Below are 16842 nucleotides of genomic sequence, written 5' to 3' on the forward strand. Positions count from 1 at the left end.
ACATTGACACACCTGTGTGCAATATAGCTTCATGTCGGCCACAGCTCCCCCCTTGTTCGTTGCAGGAGAGAGAGCCCTAGTAGACGTTGAGCAGAGTGTCTCTCTCTCGACCAGGTCTGTCCTCCCTTATTCCCTGTGGGGGATGGAGAGCTAGGCTCATTGTACATAGTTTCTGTTCCATCAGCGGCGGCCAGGCTATGCAAACTCTCTTCTTTGTCATGCCATTCTCGATTTTCTCTCTGTGTCTCTTTCTGACGGGTTTGCAGTCTTGCACTTACTCTCAGTGTGTTGGGGGTGGAGCAGGGAATAAGGGATTAGCTGGTGTGTGGTTAAGGAAGGTTACCTGCGAGGTGAAAATGGGTGTTATAAACATTCTTGGCGGGCGAGTGATTTGGACACATGCGACACACGAATCAAAGCCTCAAAATTCTGGGAATGCTGAAAATTTAGGGGAAATCTCTGTATGTAAAAATTTTCAGCACAAAAAAATTACAATCACAATCAATTTCACATATAATTCGACTCGACTCTGCTGCGAGGTACAGCTCAGTGCAACAAAAGAAATATATATGGTGTATGCGTGTGAGCATCGAAAGCTGGTGCGAGTGCCTCTCTAGGTTCTGCATGCCCAATGCCCATGAGATAGGTGTTAGTAGATGGGCTTCTTGCTTGCGAGGAGGTGCTTGGGCTCGGCAGTGGCTTTCCCTCCTTTCCTCTTGGGTTCCATTCCAGGTGAAGTCAAACCCGCCAATCCATGTTTCCTAGAAGAACCCATGAGCGCCTGCACGGAAGCAGTGGTAGGCTTTTTCGCAAGGTGGCCAGGTTGTTGCTGTCCGGGGAACCTACAAGAAAACAGAAGTGAGTGATTTCAACGCAGAACATGAAAGGCTCATAAGCAGATTGGATGTAACGCTAGATGTAATACCGTCTGTCACCCTCCTTCCTCCTCTTTCCAAAGCTAGCCATGGACATCTGCCCATTGGAGTGCTGCTCAGGTCCTGCCATCTGCCATGATTCAGCCTCTGAATAATCACTAACAATTTCTTCATCTTCGCCCATCAGAGAATCCCTTTGGCCGGTAGGCTCTTCTTCTGTTAAGTAGCTGTCTTCACTGTCTGCTGCCTCTTTGAGAGGAACAGCAGAAATTCGCGAGTTTCTCACATGCGAAGGCTTAGTGATGGGTGCATTATGGAGGGGCAGAAGCAATGCCTTCGACTGCTTTTTCCTGTCACCATGTTTTGCATTGGGTCTGTTGTCAATCTCGCAACCCTCAAATGACCTCTCCATGCCATCATATCCATATCTTTGCACAGAAAAGCTTCTAGTGCGTTCATGTGAAGCTCTTGCGATGTATGGCTCCAGCTCGTCAAAGCTGCCATGCCTTATTTTGTTCTTTTTGGAGCCACTATTGCTGCCAACTCGTGCAGATGAGGTGGGAAAGGAGACCTCCGAGGTGGTTGTTGAAGACGACCTGCTGTCTGGAGATGTAGCTTGGGGAGCCCTCCGCTTGAGGGTGTCATCCTCTTCAAGCCCATGAGAGAATGGTGATGCTACTGCTGCAGCATACCCCATAGGAGAAACCGATTGTAGCAGGTTCATGACCTGAAAATCTGTACTTGGAACACAATTACGAGCTACACCAGGACTCTGACGAACCTACAGGGAACCAGGCCGATGAATGTTGTAAGCTAAGCTGTCACCACTTAGTAGTTTTAGTAAGCTGTCAACACAGTAGTTTTGGAAGAGAAGATAATAAATTTTGATCAATGAGATAACAAAGCTAGACAAGTTTGTAACCTCTGCATTTTGCACTTCTTCCATGGGCAACCTTCGATTGCCATGCCCTGTCACCATTCCCAGTTGGCCTGGAGATATCACAGCTTTCACTCTCGGCCTATCTTGCAACCTTTCAAGGCCCTTCATTCTATGCTCCCTTTGATATCGTTCCAGATCCACATCCTTCTTGGCCAAGGCATCTCTCAGAAAGGCTATCTGGATCCAAAAACACACATGATAGCATTAATGGGCTCATTCAACAATGAAGAGAAAGGAGAACCCGGAAAAGTAAGTCCTTACCTGTTCCTTCAGGTCCTTAACTTCTCCACTTTCTTTGTTAGAATGGGCAGCACCAAGCTCAACTGTGGCAACTCTTTCTGCAAACTTTAGAGTGCTGATCGTCTCCCCATAGGATTCATAATCAGGACTTACATGCACAAACATCAGAGTCTTTGCCTGTCCACCTAGAACACAGCATTTGGTATCCAGAATTATTAAAGCATCATCATGCGTAATTTGAAGAAAGACTCCAATGCCATGTACCTAAAGAGTCTTGGAGAAGCTGCGTCAGCTTGCTGTTTCTGTAAGGAACATGAGGACTCTTCTGTGCAAGAGCAGCTATAACATCTCCTAGAGCAGAAAGAGATCTGTTGATGTGCTGGGCTTCTTTCAATCTATCTCCCGTTGCTTCAGACTTGTCAACTCTCTCACTTCCAGCAAGATCAACCAAATGAAGGCACCCACGCAAAACACCTCCAGATGCTAGATCGGTGCCTTTGACGTGAACTGTCAACACACTGCAAAACAGCGTGCTTCTTCAGTGATATGTCACATAAAGCAAAGGAGACAGGATGTTTGCATCAGAAATACCTGTGAGAGCGGCTGCTCCTTTCATTCAAAGCAGTGGCCCCCACAGCACGGTTTTTATGCCCCATGTTCATTAGCTCCAAAACGTTTTCAGTAGAGTTCACAGGCAGCAAGCTGGCATCTGGGACATTAAGTCCATTCTGTTGAGAGTTGTTCCGAATCTCAAGCGTGGGTTGAAGTCAAAGATACGTATACATTTAGAGCAGAAAAGTGTACATGGAGAGCATCCAGGCAGCATAAGAACAATACTCAAAGATACTTTTTTGAGCATATAAATAGAATGAATGGTGGATATCTCTTGTTGGTGCCATCTGTGCAAAGGAGATCCCGAACTTGCTCATTATATATCTCCATCATTTGGACACCCACTTCATATCTCATCAGATCTTGTCGGTGCCGAGAGATTTGAAACAGGTCATGTAATGCTCGGAAGTTCACTCCCCAGTCCTTGGGGGATGGGTTGGTGGGTCCGGTCTGCAGAAAGTAGAGCATTTTATAAACACCCGTTACAAGCCTAATGAGCAAAAGCACAAATAAAGTCCAAAATGCTGAAGAATGACCATACCATAGTGTATGTTTTGCCTGAGCCGGTTTGTCCATATGCAAAGATGCACACTTTGTAGCCATCTAGTACAGATCTAATCAGGGGTTGAGTGTCGAGGAAAACTTCATCTGCAAAGACAAGTTCAGAGCTACTTGAGGACCCCCATTGTATTAGAAAACCTGGTAGCAAGTTGCAGCATACATAACACTCGGGCAGTCATGATGCAATCTAAAGTTTGACACTCGTGCTGTGTTTAACTGTGAAGCTCTCATGATGTGTTGGACTTAGAGGCACTCATGATGTGTTTAGGAAAAGGTTCATAACCATGAGTGATGGCATGCTTTCTCTACCCATAGCTGAAATGCTTGCCTTGCGCTGCAGAGGGTCCAAATACTTTATTGAAAGTAAAAGCTTTGCGTTGCTCTTTGCCTTGCTTTGCAGGGTTCAAAATCATGATAGATCCTTTCTCCCCTAAGAAGTCCACTGTACTTTGGGTGCTGTTTTGCCCAGACAAGAAAGGCCTTACCCTACAGTATACCCTGATATTTCCTGGAGCCAGCAAGCAATATCCCATCTGTAAATAAACACATATCTTGTTATGATGTTCAGCTTTCAATGCAGCATTGATGTTAACCTTTCAAATCTTGCACTTGGTTATAAAGCTCCCGATTCTCAGCAGCAACTTTGTTGTACTCTGCTGCAGCTTGAGCAAGGCCATGCAGCTTCACACCTGGTCATCCAGTAGACAAGTCTAGTACCCAAGTAAAAAACCAACTCAATTTCATGCATACATATACACTGTACTTGGAATGTGCAAATGCTTTCTAATTTATCTTATATACACTTACTCAAGGTTCCCATCTCTTTTTCCCATCCAAATTGCAAATTCTGAAACTGAAGCCTGGTAGTTTCCAAGGCACATTTTAGTTCCTGGATTCAACAAAAAAGTGAGTATCAAAGCCCTCTCATGATCTAATATGCTCAGCAACAGCAATCATCTAGCAGCAGCAAGATAAATAACCTTGAGTTCATTGCTCTGTAGCTCCAACTTAACCGCATAGTGATGATCCATGCTTTTGGCATTTTGTACCTCCCGTTCAATGGCTTGCATTTTTGTGCACTGTTCTGGGCAAACATGCGAGCCTTTCAACAAATCCTGCACGGAACTTGTTTTCAGCTTGTGTGTGTGTGTCAAAAATGCCCCCTTCAGATTCAATTATGAAGTACTCAAGAAAATTTGCACCCATTGTGGGTGGTGGGTGGTGGGTGTGCGTGTGATTCAATTATGAAGCATTCAATAAAATTTGCAACGATTGTGTGTACACGTGTGTGTGTGTGTGTGTGCGTGTGTGCACGTGCTCGTGTGCGCGGGTGGATGGAGGTCTGGTAGATGGTACACAATTTGTGGTGCAAGCATATGTTGATGACTCTTTCTTTTTTCCCAAGAATATGGAGGCTGATTAAAGAAAATTTGCACCCATTGTGGGTGGTGGGTGTGCGTGTGTATGCGTGTGTGCGTGTGTGTGTGTGTGTGTGTGTGTTTGCGTTCATGTGTGTGGGTGGATTGGATGGGGGTGTGCATGTGGGTGTGATTCAATTATGAAGCATTCAAGAAAATTTGCAACCATTGTGTGTTGTGTGTGTGTGTTTTTGCGTTCGTGTGTGTGGGCATGTGGGTGTGATTCAATTATGAAGCATTCAAGAAAATTTGCAACCATTGTGTGTTGTGTGTGTGTGTGTTTTTGGGAAACACTTTTGGCTTTTTGGCAGACTCCCTACAACCATGGTCCATTACTCTTTACTCTTGTACTGGGTCAGATATTGGGCTTTCTGGACCATATGGCAGGATCACAACATGAGATATTTTGGGAAACCGTTTTGCAATCTTATCAGTATTTTAGAAGCTCCTTACGGCAATCTGTTTATGATGCTTGCCACCAAGGAGATCTTCATCAGTCATGCCTGGAAATAGTTTCTCTTTGCTTCTGATTTCCCGTTGAGGCTCTCCGTTTTGGAGACTCTCATGTAAATTTCATTGATAATATATTGTTCATGGATTTACCCAAAAAAAAAAAGTGTGTGTGTTTTTGCGTTTGTGTGTATGGGTGGATTGGATGGGGGTCTTTCCATGGTAGATGGTACATAATTTGTGGCGCAGGCATATTATGGTGATGACTCTTTCTTTTTTCCCAAGAATACGGAGGCTGATGTAAGGGCCCTCATGAAAGCACTATCCCTCTATGGTTTGGCTACAGGATTGCATGTGAATTGTGAAAAATCCATGTTGCTCCCTTTGAAAAATTATGACTGGCATCATATTTTGTGGCCAGGTCAGATCCTGCCACCTAATGAGATAGTCAGGCATTTGGGTTATCCCATTGGTTGGGTCTTGGAAGGATGAGACTCAATGGGTGATGGGCAAATTGCATTGTAAAATTGAATATTGAAAATTATCTGCGTGGCCTTTCAATATTCAATTTTACAATGCAATTTTATCTTCTGCTCTACTACCTTGTTCGCATAAACAAATTGACAATTTCATGTCTAACGCAATGGAATGCCTGTGGAAAACCAAAGCCGATAGAAAAGGGCTACGTTAGTTAAGGTGGGCTCAATGTCCTTAATATGCAACAAAGGCCAAGTCAAGCCATGGGCATGTATGTTGGGAGCTATGTGCACTAACATGCCTACAGATGTGTATGAGCATTGGATTATCAATTAAGGTGATATAGCCTTTGGGCATTTCACCGGTCGCATTTCGGGCTCTTCATGTGCAACTACTCTTATTCAAGATTTTTTTATTTTTTTTTTTTCCGGGAGAGAGATCCTACTAATAGTTAACATTACAACTCGCTCAACGTCCCAGCCACGCTGGTGTCGTGAGCTACAAGATCATCTACGCGGCCCTCTAAAGAGGGCGACGAGCACACTCGACCACAAAGAGCGGAGGGGCTACACTGGAGTCCTCCTGGGAAAGGCGGCCAGAACACGATCGACGCCGAAAGGGAAGCTTATGGAGAGCGCGGATGAGAGGTGCCGCCGAGGGGTCCAAGCAGGGTTTGAACCCAAGACCTTTCGGTCCTAGGCAAACACTTTACCACTTGGACTATCACCTCTTTGACACTCTTATTCAAGATTGGCAAGCTATCCTATGCCATCTACAATGATTTGGTAGGCCTACAAATCGGAGTAACTCAATGTTGCTGCATTTTATTGGAGCAGCGACCACTTGCTTTGTCTCATCCAAGAAAGACCTACAATCTATCTACATTGGGAATTTGTCACGTATGTGACATCATGGATGAAAGTGGTTATGTTTTCACTTTTTCGTGAGCCGTCAGGCAATGTAATTTGGGGATGCATCATAGGCAGTCGAGAAAGTCATTTCAAAAACGATGCAGCCAGTGCCAATGCTTGAGGAGGCAAGGAGACTTCGAGATTGGTGTTTTGATAGGCAACTTCCAAGATATACTCTTGTGCCTTTTCACCAAGTGTTTGTGGCCATGGCTTACAGGTTGCTCTTACCACTCTGAAAGAGTACACACAGCGGAAGCAAAGTGGCACTAGAGTGTGCTGAATAGAGAGTGCAAGAGAGAGAGAGATATACTGAATATACTGAAGCAAAACAATCCCAAGCAAGAGACACTAGAAGTCTCATAAGTGAGGGAGCAAAATATGTACAAGACTGAATGAGAAATGAGAGACCAGCACCACCTATTTATAGGTGAGGTATGCTAGCCGACTGGGAATGCATATGCTGGCCGATTGGTAAAACACCAAAACAACTGGAAAAAATCCCAGAAAAATATGGAAAAAAGGGGTGGCCAAGCCCACAATCAAGGGCCATATAAAAGGGACCAAATGGGCAGAAACTGGGGATGAATGTGCTAACACCCCCTCTCAGCACTAGATGCTGAACAAACTCCAAGAAGCCGAAGAAGTCGTCCTCTGTCACAGACAAAAGAATGCAGCAACAACAGGTACCAAAAAAGCTCCACAAGAAATCTCCACAGCAACTCAGCTACAAAAGCAACAGAACAAGCTGCTAGGTACACTGCTTCTCTAGAAGAGAACAACCATGTAGGTTGCGTCGTGCTGCTATAAATATCGGTGCCAAACCCAAATGTAAACACGGTGTCACAAGAATCCCTAGAAGCATGTAGCTCCAAGAAGATAATACCCTCAAAAGAAAGAGTCCATCTACTCCAACTTTGTACCAAGAGTAGTCAAATGCTGTATAATAGCACCCTCCTCGAAGGTCGGCATCGCCAGATGTAATAACTCAACTGCCCCCTCTGAAAACTGATGTCGGGACTCCACAAGCCCAACCAAATCCAAATATCAATCCTTCAAGCTCTAGAAGTACCACTGTGCCCCAGGCACAGTCACGGACACACCTGACCACAATCCAAAATCCTCACACAGAGTAAGGGAAATAGGAACATTCCCAGTAGTGGTAACTAAAGTAGTAGTAGCCTCCTCAATAGCAAGCATCACACAACGTAGAAGTAGGCTCCTCCATAGAAGGCAAAGGGACTAGCAACACATCCTGGTCATTGGGTATCGAAGAAAGAGTCGAAGGCGAAGCAATAGGAGACAAATCCCCCTCAGAAGTTGTGGGCAAGGATAGCCCACTATCTTCCTCAAAAACATTACCAGAGATATCATCCTGGCAAGGAGAAGTATGCATAGAAACTAAAGGCAGGGCAACATGAGAAACAAACTCCTCAGATGCAGTGAACAAAACTGGCCCACTATCCTTCGCTATGTCACATGTACTCTGCACTCAGTGCATGGTGACAAGATGGCTCATCATCAGAAGTGCAACAGTTGTACAGTTTTAGAACCCAATAGGATGATAATTGTCGTACGCCGTGACCCCATTGTACATCCTCAGTCCAGGATAAGTCAGGCACGAGCTACGTAGGTCATTCCTCAGCCTTAGCGGGTCAGTCGGTCAGTCAAGTCCCTTAACCCAGAATCATTCATGCATGTAGAGTCAGTAGAAGCCTTAGGGTTTGCATCAGAAAGCACTCTGCATCCTGCATAATATGCATTCATATGCCTGTGCATCATTTAGAACATCCCCGAAGCCTTAGGGAATTTATTGGAATTTATCTGGTATTTTTTCCATATTTAATAGTATTTATTTAGCATTATTGGGCATTAATAAATATAAAACTTTATTAAATGACCAACCTCCAGTTAGTATAAATAGGCTTGCATAGAGCCTATTTTCTCATTCAGTCTTCATTGTGCTAAGAGCTCTCCTCCTCAGCCCTAGACTAATCCAGCCCTTGGAGCTCATAAGCTTGCTTCTCCAGCCATTGAGAAACCCTTGCTTCAGTCAGCCCTAGGCGCTTGCCTTCAGCATCCATTCAGCCCTGATTCAGCATCACTTCAGGCCCAGATTCAGCATACAAACCAGCCCAATTCAACGCCAGCAGATCTGCGTTTCTGTCCAGCCGTACAGCAGCTCCTCTGCGTTTCTGTCCAGCCGTACAACAGCAGTCTGCAGCACCAGAATTCACATGCGTTTCAATCCAGCACCATCCCTGTAGGTCTGCGTTTCTGTCCACAGCAGTTTCCAGCCCTGAATCAGCAGTTTGCATCAGCATCCAGCCTTCTGTGCATCATCCATACATGCAGCAGTCATCTGGTGAAGGTAACACAGCATTCATAAGTGTTTTCAGCATTCTAACATAGTGTAGAACAGTCCACCTTCTTCTTCTCTCAGCCTCAGGTGTGCAGCCCTTCCTCATGCCCTTGGGAAGAGTGCATAGGCTCGAGATCAGGTCATCAAGGTGTTTCTACAGCAGTGTACAGATCAGCCACTCTCCGATCCTCCGAGATCTTGCGTTTGGCTTATCTACAGTCCACAGTCATTCTCTCTAAAGAAATAAAGCAAATACTATCTCGTTATCGGGATAGGGGGCCCTTCAGTGGGTAATTCGGGACCCAATCTGGTGTACAGTTCTCATATCTCTCTCTCTCATCTCTTTAAAGTTTGAAGTATTGAAATGGATTGCTAAACTCACGAAACTCACGATACAGAAGACGGTGTGAGCATTTGTGTGACAGGATCTTCCAATACAAAGACTTCCGCTGCATATCACATTGGTATCTAATTCAGATTGTCCACACACACCATATCCTAGCGTGGGGGCATCCTTGGATGGTTAGATTGCGTTCCGGCACGACCACCGACTTCAGCATCATGTCTACAGGAGAGAGTACTCATCAGCCGGAAGACGTCTCCCCCGAAGGAGACCTCGTTCTTCCGCCTACAGCAGACACCATAGCTCTTCTTTGAGCTCAGAACCAGCTTCTCATGGAGCGTCTCCAACTCTTGGAGGCAGCAGCAGCACGTCCTTCTACACCTCCAGCAGCACCTGACTACATCTCCCTCTTCGTTCAGATGGAACAACAAAGGAGAGAGGACGAGGCCCGAAGGAAAAGAGAAAAAGAAGAAAGACGGGACTATGAGGAAACCCAACGCAGGATCGACGAAGACCGGCGTCAAGCTGACCTCGCCGCTCGGGAACACCAATGTGAGCTTGATCGAGAACGTATGTTACTCGAACACCAACGAGAAAAGGAGGCCATACACTTGAGGTATCAGCAGCTCTCCTCAGTCTCCCCAGTCATAGGTGTCACTAGCAAGCAGCCCGCACAGCAGCATCAACCACCATCATTCGCAGTCAACCAAACTTCAGTAAGTATGATGGTAAGTGTGATCATTCATCAGTTAATCAATTTGTTCATCAGTTTAATGCTCATTTTCCATTAGCTAGGATCACAGACCCACAAGACAAAGTCCACTTAGCGGCTCCCCATCTCACTGGTGAGGCAGTCACTTGGTGGCAGCATTGGTCTAGTATTTATACAGACCAGGCCACAGGTGTCACAGCCTTTGACTGGGACATCTTTGTCCATTACCTGAAGACCAGATTTCTCCCGCCCCAGTACATGACCGGTCTGAAAGACGAGTTCTATGGACTCATACAGAACGGATCCCCAGTGCTTCAGTTTTCCGGTAAGGTTATTACTTTAGCACATCAGTTAGGGTTATCTGAGCACGCTAAGATGGAGCAATTCATTCGTGGATTGGACTCTAACATTCAATTCAGAGTTCGTAACTTTGAACCAAGTACATATGACCGGGCTCTGACTCTCGCTCAGAATGAAGAAATGAAGATGAACGGAGGCAAGCCCAAACAGTCATCTTAGTCCAGTACCAAACCCCAACAGGGGAAGGGTAATTCGTCTTCTAAAGACACTAAGACAGACAACAGTCCTAGCTCTAGTTCAGGGGGTAAGGAATCCAAGCCTAAGAAGACCCCTGAGGAAAAGGCTCAAGCAGGCATAACTGGAGGCTATCTTCCTCCAAAGGAGCAAAGACAGTATCAGTCAGAAAACATATGTTTTTTCTGTCATGCCATTGGGCATGGTAAGAAGGATTGTCCAAAAAGACAAGCGGAGCAAGCCTCCAAAGAGCCTTCTGCCATAGCCTTAACACATATCCATCATCACTTTGCATAAAACATAAAAGCTGGACAAAACATCCACAAATGCTGAAAATGGAGCTTGCACACGTGACACCGCATAGAGGCCGGAATGGGCCGACCCCCCCCTTGGAGTATTTTATTACCCAAGGAGAATAATATCGTGTACAAGCTTTGGGGGCCTTACTCTCCCCACAGGAGATGCCGGATTATCCATATACAAATGCCATAACACAGCCCAACACGAGGCAATCAAGCCGGAACATAGGCTGTAGAAATGCCGAGCCAACAATATAATCCATATACCTCCGTGTGGGTACTGATTCTTCCCCAAAAACCACGGGTCTTCATGCAATAGAAAGGGTATGGCAAGTACAACTCTCCATTCAGCCGGTACAGCAGATATAATGGCTGGTACAGTCGGTACGGTGGCTGGTACAGCAAGTACAGAAACTAGTACAACAAGTACAGAATCTAGTACGGTCGGTACAAGGGCTGGTACAACAAGTACAGTGGCTGATACAGCCGATACGGTGATTGGTACAACAAGTACAAAAGCTGGTACAACCAATACAAGGGCTGGTACAGTAAGTACAAATGCTGGTACAACAAGTACAATGGCTGGAAATCATAATAAATGATTAAATACCCTTGCCTTCAGTATTTCTTCGCGATGGAAGCCTCCAAAACAGTCCCCAACAGCTGGTATTCTTCATGGGCAGCCTTCAAGAGTGAGAAAGAGAGGAGCCATCATTAGGGCAGCCTGTAACGGTGGTAGAGGCTAGTGTGCAGCAAGAGAGCCTCCATTAATGAAGAGAGAGGGCTCCAATTTATAGATTTGGGCCTCCCATGAGCTAAAATGGCAAGAGAAGGCTACAATGACAAGTGGAGAGCCACACAATAGCTGAAGTGACAAGTGTGAGGAGGCCACTTGTCTCACTTTGATCCACTTTCTAACAAGTGTCAGGCCACTTGTCTCACTTTGATCCACTTTCTAACAAGTGTCAAGCCACTTGTCTCACTTTGGTCCACTTTCTTCCCACATGTCCCAATCTAAGAGATGGGTCCTTCCATAAACTTTATCTCTAAAAATATCCCAATTGGTAGACATTCTGTCATAGGCACTTTGCCAACTCTTGGTATCTCCTGAATTCCAGATGTAATGACACGAACAGAATTTCCATCGGAGTCGGGCCAAAAATAGCAACTCTCCTAAATTTTTGGAGTGTGGTCCTTTGTATTCTAGGATAATCCCCCATTCCCAAAGCTTGTACTTTCCAAATATTTAAACATCCTCGAGTCCACCAAACCCCTTTCAGACTGGGAAATGTCCAGGCTGGTGGACAGAGAGGGTGCTGAAAATAGGGCCGACTCTGGGGCAGCACAGGAGTCACTGAACCAGGACCGATCATACCATGAAAGAGTGCACAGAGCGGAAGCAAAGTGGCACTAGAGTGTGCTGAATAGAGAGTGCAAGAGAGAGAGAGAGAGAGATATGGAGCAACTATGCTGAATATACTGAAGCAAAACAATCCCAAGCAAGAGACACTAGAAGTCTCATAAGTGAGGGGACAAAATATGTACAAGACTGAATGAGAAATGAGAGACCAGCACCACCTATTTATAGGTGAGGTATGCTGGCCGACTAGGAATGCATATGCTGGCCGATTGGAGCATATGTGCTAGCCGACTGGTAAAATACCAAAACAACTGGGAAAAATCCCAAAAAAATATGGAAAAAAGAGGTGGCCACCAGCCCACAATCAAGGGCCATACAAAAGGGACCAAATGGGCACCAGAAATGGGCAAAAACTGGGGATGAATGTGCTAACACACTCCCATGGATTGAGGATCATGCAAATCACCTCTGGTATATGTCGAAATCTCTGCTTGGTGGAAAGCTACATTGAAAAGAATTTGGAAGAGCAGATTTCCCTATGGAGATGTGTGGTTGGGTGCCCCACTATCTTTGGTATTGCTTTCACTCTCGAGGTTTTGTTGATGATTCGTTTTCTTGGGAGGCCTTTCAAGCAAGGTTTTGGCTTTTTGGTTGCCTTTCTCCTCCACTACCAACTTATACAAACTTCCTTGACTGGACTAGATTCTAGGCATTATGGACTATCTATCATGCTCAGAATCAGTTGCCTTCTCTGGAGATTCTCCTCGACTCTTTGCTTACTTCCAAAAAGCCCTTTTACGATCCCTCCGAGATTCTCATGAAATCAAAGGGTCTTCCTTTCAGCAACTAGAAGTGTTTTCCCACTGTTTCCGAACTTAGTAGCTGCCCCATGCTCGGACAACTATGAATGTGTGAATGTAACATTGTTTTTTCTAATGAGACAGTGGTTTCACTAAAAAAAGTGTGCGCGTGTGTGTATCTTAGTGAGAGCGCAACACAAATTCTCCTTAAAAAAGTGTGGGTGGATGGAGAGAGGGGTGTGTGTGTGTGTGTGTGTGTGATTCAATTATGAAGTATTCAAGAAAATTTGCAACTATTGTGTGTGTGTGTGTGTGTGTGTGTCTAAGAGAGAGAGAGAGAGAGAGAGAGAGAGAGCATCTATTGTTGTGGCAATGTTTTAACTAGCTATGCCGATTGCTTTGGCCTTTGAGATTAGTTCAATACTCTATGGTGGGACCTTGCAAAGCATGTTACCTGTCCATCTTGGCATAGAGTTCGTTGTCCAAACTCCTCAATAACCTTCTTCAGCATGAATTCAACAAGCTGTGGAGACACACAGGGTAGGGGTTCAGAAATATATCTACCAATGCTACCAGCAACATAATGTTTTCATTCTTTCTCTTCATGCACTAACCATGGCTACTTCTTCTGGGTTCTTGTCATCCAGAACTGCCATCACTAGCTTCAAGAGGGCCTCACAGGGCATATTCTGCACATCATAACAATCCTACCTAGATCAGTGCAACAGCAGTTGGGCCAACAAACTGCCGTAACATGAAAAGATATTATCTATAGTGTGGTTTGGCCAAGCATGAGCACTCACAGTATCCGGAATTCCTAGGACAGATGCTCGTGAGTTCTTGCTTCTTGCCATAAAGGTGTCCACGAACTTTTGACACACATGCTGAACCCATGCTACACTTGAATCTGAAAAGAGATTGTACCAGCATTGAAGCCAGCTTGCACTAGCTAAAATCTAGCAAAAACACATCATAGGCATGATTCCAAGCACAACACCCTCCTTATAAACTTAGCAAAACCTACCAAAATTTGCCCAAGAATTCTCCGATTCTTCCATGAAATCAACAGAATGACCACTCCATAACAGTCCAACCTTTCCTGTGAGATTTCCATAATCTTCAGACATGTTCTTCAAGTTGTCCAAACCCCACTGTTTAGGGTCCTGGCTATTTGCTTTGGATGTGGAGAGGGCCAACACCTCTGAGGATCTTCCAGATCCTAGCCATGAACATGCAAGGAGTGGCTTCGTCATTGATGACTTTGGAGGACAAGGAGTCTTGAAGGGTCTCCCAAACTTCCCTTGTCCGCCAGCCTGCTGCAAATCATGATATGCCTTGATAGAAAGGATGCAATCAACCACTTTGGCTGACAAGCCCCCCTGCAATGTCGAGAGACAAAAAAAACCAATCAAACAAGCAAGCAGTGATTAGAGTACGGTCCATGAGGGGTAGCTTGTCTTCTGTAGTAGGGTCTGGACTCTCAGGGTTTCAACAAAACAAAGAAAATCAGGGTTTTGAACCTAACCTTCTCTAGATCCGATGCATCAAATGAGGGCAGCTTCATCTCCTCTACAGCTACGAGAAAGTTTCTTACGTTCTCAAAATATTGAAAAGCTGAGAGTGCTGCACCCTCTGGAGGAGGGCTGGACAGAGTTGGATTTTCTACAATCTGGACACAGACAAAACGGGTTACTGTGTTTCATGAAGCTTGCTGCTCAGAAATTTCAAGCAAGGATTAAATATCAGTTTCAGAGAAGTTAGGCACCTTGGGGACAGCTCCTGGATGAACCTTGTTGATGAGGTTGCATAACACAAGGCCGTTTCTCAGACATAACCGAAGCTCCTCTTCTGAGGGCTCTGAGGAGAGAGCCAAGGGGCCAAACATGCTTTGTAGCCATGATGCAGCTTGGAATCTCCTTTCGGCTACGTTAGAAAACACAGATTAACCAATTGAAGCAGGGTGTCAATTGCAGCAGTTGCATAAGTACTAATTAACCCCAGGTTACAGACGATCCTTGCATCTTCGATCGTTTTAAAGATATGATTAAGCGCTAATTATCGCCCATCACAAGGCACCATTACGTATATGCAAATGGTAAATTCAAGGAAAAGATATTGAGTATCAATGCACCTACCTGCTTCGCTCGCTTTTCTGGAGGCTAAATGTGTGTCGCTCAAACGGCCGGCTGGTGTTTGGAGCTCATCCCTGTATGCATCGCTTGCTGTGTCGAGGTCAGTGTTCATGCAGCCTGCATCGTGGCCCTTGAATGTGCGGTTGTACTGAGGGGTTCCTTCGAGAGGCGATGAGAGCTGGAAAGGGGAGTTGCAATGGACCTTCTGGTTTGCCCTAGCCGCGTAGCTGCTAGGGTTTCGGGTCATGGAGATGGACCCACACTGCTGCAGCATCTTCACCAACAAAACAAGGCACTGTAGAGGCGAAGGCTTTGGAATTAACACAGAACTTTCTTTGGATTTAACACAGAACTTTCTTACAGAAAGAGGCTAGAGCCTGTGCGTCTTCCCTGTCTCGCCTTGTTTTCTTCGCGAGCCCAGAGGCGCCAAAAAAAAAAAAAAAAAGATGGGGAGGGTGATTGGATCAAGGCCGGGTGTGGAGAACCAGCACACCCCACTGGGCAGAGCTGTGAATGAGCCAAGAATAGCAAATTGACAAAGCCAAAGCTGCCAAAGCTGGTAAGACAAGGAAACGGGGGCTAACTCGGAGCTGAAAGGCGAGTGACGGGCTGGCGTGAAGGGGCCACACAAAGGGAGGCGTTGTGGGCGTCGATTGGTCGATCCGGGAGGTGCAGCACTTACATGTGTAACCTAGAGGTAGAGGAACTGGCACAGAATGTGCGTGTTCTATCTTCTAGTAGACAGCCTGAAGCTTGCACCTTCTTCCCTTCCCCTAGAAGAGGAACTTCAAACGGGGGTGGGGGTTGAAGAGAGAGAGAGAGAGAGAGAGGGGGGCGCGTTTTAGTAGCTGGGTGAGAGAGAGCAGGAAGTGTGACAGGAGAGAGAGCAGAGAGAGGGGGGAGGAGAGTGTCGCATAAGAGAGAGGAGAGAGAAGAGAGGAAGGCGTGTGTGAGAGAGAGAGGAGAGAAAAGAGGTAGGAGAGAGAGAGAGAGAGAGAGAGAGAGATGCGCAGTGTGAGTGTGCCAGTGCTTCCACGTCAGCCCTCAAACGGTCACACCAAAATTCCACACAGGCCTTTTTTTTTAAATGAGAGCCTGGCGCTGTAGCGAGCTGGAGAGCAAGCCCCACGTCAGACCTCCACACGCTTTTTTTTGGACAGCGCATGCCACATGGGCACTGTGAACCGCTACCCGACGACCGCACACGCGCCTGTACCTCTGTGCACGACGGATTACGGCCCGGTACCTAAAATACAACGCCATTCTCCTGACTTGTCGCCAACCGTTGATGAATCTCACGTCACATTTATCAGATTCCCCAATTTCCACAGCTGAAATGACATAACATTTTATTTGCATTACCTTGTACAAGTTCCGCACCCGCGCGCGCTGGTGCTTACGTGCCCCGGCCCCCCACCTCTGCACAGTCTGCCCCTTTAAAGAATTATGCCACTTGGCTAGAGGAGAAGGAGATGGATGATTTTAGAGGAGATGCTAGAGAGAGTGTTCTGCGTGCATATAGATTTCAAGAGTTTAGGGGCAAGAGAGAATAGCCCACTGGTAAAGCAACAAGCGTGGGTTGAAGTCAAAGATACATATACATATAGAGCAGAAAAGTGTACATGGAGAGCATCCAGGCAGCATAAGAGGCAGATCACACGGAGGCTCGAATGCTCACATTGGTGGCCTCCAGTGGCCATGCATTCTGGTCACGCACAAGGTGTGTTGCGAGAATCGAGGCGGAGCTGGTAGAACTTCAAGGTAGTATTGCTAGATCTCCACGTGGTTTTGCAAGCTCATGCAATTTTGGAGGGCGGGT

General features: G+C 45.9%; 1 protein-coding gene across 1 annotated transcript; it reads right to left on the reverse strand.

Moving 5' to 3' along the window:
* Nucleotides 1-445: 445 nt before the first annotated feature.
* On the reverse strand, nucleotides 446-15913 carry LOC147639949 (kinesin-like protein KIN-14Q). The gene is made up of 19 exons (XM_086775544.1): nucleotides 15027-15913; nucleotides 14657-14814; nucleotides 14417-14560; nucleotides 13916-14270; nucleotides 13695-13798; nucleotides 13506-13580; nucleotides 13346-13414; nucleotides 4209-4343; nucleotides 4036-4117; nucleotides 3822-3917; nucleotides 3557-3736; nucleotides 3209-3315; nucleotides 2939-3117; nucleotides 2647-2811; nucleotides 2320-2573; nucleotides 2077-2240; nucleotides 1798-1992; nucleotides 926-1656; nucleotides 446-842 (listed from the first exon to the last, which is right to left on the reverse strand). The coding sequence occupies exons 1-19, from the start codon at nucleotides 15295-15297 to the stop codon at nucleotides 650-652; spliced, it is 3657 nt and encodes a 1218-aa protein (XP_086631670.1). The 5' UTR covers nucleotides 15298-15913; the 3' UTR covers nucleotides 446-649.
* Between the last annotated feature and the right edge of the window lie 929 nt (nucleotides 15914-16842).

The sequence above is a fragment of the Cibotium barometz genome, chromosome 3, assembly GCF_041138505.1.
Source record: "Cibotium barometz isolate CiBa-2024 chromosome 3, ASM4113850v1, whole genome shotgun sequence".
Lineage (NCBI taxonomy): Eukaryota > Viridiplantae > Streptophyta > Polypodiopsida > Cyatheales > Cibotiaceae > Cibotium > Cibotium barometz.

What these genes read in the sequence shown, in the direction of transcription:
- LOC147639949 (XM_086775544.1), bottom strand. Translation starts at nt 15,297, where the DNA reads ATGCTGCAGCAGTGTGGGTCCATCTCCATGACCCGAAACCCTAGCAGC. An exon ending in CTCTATGCCAAGATGGACAG is followed by an intron (nt 4,344 to 13,345) that starts GTAACATGCTTT and finishes AGTTCCGTGCAG; the next exon opens with GATTTGTTGAAAGGCTCGCA. An exon ending in GCTTCTCCAAGACTCTTTAG is followed by an intron (nt 2,241 to 2,319) that starts GTACATGGCATT and finishes GCTGTGTTCTAG; the next exon opens with GTGGACAGGCAAAGACTCTG.